At 48.9% G+C, this 2,213-nt stretch overlaps 1 protein-coding gene across 1 annotated transcript in view; it reads left to right on the top strand.

Annotated features, from left to right (window-relative positions):
- Positions 1-666: 666 nt before the first annotated feature.
- LOC105897100 (connector enhancer of kinase suppressor of ras 3) overlaps positions 667-2,213 on the top strand; it is a 27,836-nt gene continuing 26,289 nt past the window's right edge. Inside the window, exon 1 of the mRNA XM_042709967.1 lies at positions 667-850. Coding sequence (XP_042565901.1) covers positions 785-850 — 66 coding nt within the window. The 5' untranslated portion in view covers positions 667-784. The remainder of the gene's footprint in view (positions 851-2,213) is intronic.

Here is a 2,213-nt window from a genome sequence, read left to right as displayed (position 1 = left end):
CTCTCTCTCTCTCTCTCTCTCTCTCTCTCTCTCTCTCTCTCTCTCTCTCTCTCTCTCTATTTTTGTCTGATCTCTACCAGTCCAGCCACGGGAGCCTTCAGTAGCTGTGTCTTGCTCAGATGACACACACTGGAGGGTCAGTGCTATCCTGAGAAATGCTGAGAGTCTGACATTTTCAGGCCAAAGCAAACAGCGTTCTGTTGACTCAGTTCCCCGGTACCCGACTGCCACTGGTCCCATCAGCTGAGAGATCCGGCAGCCTGGTGGATTCACCCTCTAGTGAAGCAGGCAGACACGGCTGCTCTCTGTAACTGCGCTTTCTGTGGAGCTGCGTCTTCAGGTGGTTCTGCACAAGGTGCAGTGCTCTCTTGGGGAAAGCGCTGTGGAGCTGGACGTCTCCTGGCCAAGGCAAACAGGCCGTGTTGACTCAGACCCTGTGTTTACACCAATACTCTCATAGTGAGAGAGGAGCTGAAACCCACACTGCCGTAGCCTCTGAAAGAAACTCTTTGTCTAACCCCACCTCTCTCTCCTTCTCTCTCTCTCTCTCTCTCTCTTTTTCTCTCTCTTTCTCTCTCTCTCTCTCTCTCTCTCTCTCCCTCTCTCTCTCACTCTCATTTTCTCTCTCTCTCACTCTCTCCTTTTCTCTCTCTCTCTCTCTCTCTCTCTCTCTCCCTCTCTCTCAGGGCTGGATGACAGTCTTCAGCAGTACGTGCAGAACTTTGAGCGGGAGAAGGTGGACGGGGAGCAGCTGCTGAAGGTGTCCCATCAGGACCTGGAGGAGATGGCCGTAACGCGGATAGGCCACCAGGAGCTGTTTCTGGAGGCTGTGGACCTGCTCTGTGCCCTAGTGAGTGAAGGGGAGGTGCAGTGTGGAGCAATGTGTTGAAGGAGAACCATCTTCCTCTTTTTATCTTTCATTCGTTCACATTCATTCTCCAACAGGGGCCGTAAGTGCAGGTAATTATATGACTTAAAGCAAAGCATTGTAATGAGACGTCCTGGAAGATATTGGTCAATGAAAACCGTCCACTGTTGATTTGACATCGCCTGCTAACCCGGAGTTTCAGTCCACCAGGATCACTCAAATATTGACTCTGAAGTGTTTGTGTTTGGAGTTTCACTCAGTGAAGAGGGATGCATGTATGTTTTAAATAAACGTAAGCAAACAGTTGCTCACCTGGAATACGAACCGTCAGGAGAATTTAGAAGGAGGGTTTTATTTTCAAAAGGATTGAAAGGTTTGTTCCAGGTGAAGTATATAGGTCAGTTAATAAATACAAATTCTGTGGGTTTCACCCCAAACAGGAGTTTGAACCCTTCTCTCCTGTCCTGTGTGAGTCTAGCCCCATTGGAATTGTCCCAGTGCTTCAGGGCAAGCTCACACAAGGTCGTCATGTTCCACAGCACTAAATCATCAGATATCTGGTCTAGTGGACCATAACTGCTTGTTTTTGTAAGATTGTTGATATGGTGTGCTTACATATAAAGTGAACTAGTCAGTAAAGAAACTAGTCATCGATGGTGTGTCAAATCTAAAGGCTTGAGCACATTGACATGCATGCGTTGGATTGACATACAGTCACACAGTCGATCAATCTTAAAACGGCCTTGTAATAATGATGATTCCACTTTCCACTGGGACATGTGATGACTACTGATGCTATCTTCACATGAAAATCACTGAACACGGATCTCTGTTTGATGGTTGGACATCACCCACAATCTGCTTAGGATTTGTACCAAGTGTAACCGTGCTGGCTTTCATCATGCACGTGACGTTCAGTTTATCTGACTAGATCTCTGCAAACGGCCATGTAATCAGGCGGCGAAGAGAGAGCTGTTCTCCGGAGGCCCGTAATGACTGCGGTGGCCGGTGTAATGAGCGGCTGCTCCCGCTCCGGGGCCCGCGGCCGACCTGCGTGGCCTTAAGGAGCGTGCCTGATGGACAAGAGGAGACTGGCGGAGGACAGGAAGGCAGGGATTATGGAGGAATGTCCGCTCAGCTGCCTCACTCTCTCTTTCTCTCTGCCGCTTTCTATGCCTGTGTCCTGTTCTCTATGCATTTCTCCCTTGCTCCCCTGTTTCCTCAACCTCCTTTTTCTCTCTCTCTCTCTCTCTCTCTCTCTTTCCTTGTCCGGCAATCCCTTCAGTTCCGGTAGCTCTGAAGTTGAACTTTGAACAGGAAATCTGCATCATACATTTCCTTCACC

This window comes from Clupea harengus, chromosome 15 (assembly GCF_900700415.2).
Source record: "Clupea harengus chromosome 15, Ch_v2.0.2, whole genome shotgun sequence".
Taxonomy (NCBI): Eukaryota; Metazoa; Chordata; class Actinopteri; order Clupeiformes; family Clupeidae; genus Clupea; species Clupea harengus.
This window is presented reverse-complemented; position numbering and strand designations above follow the sequence as displayed.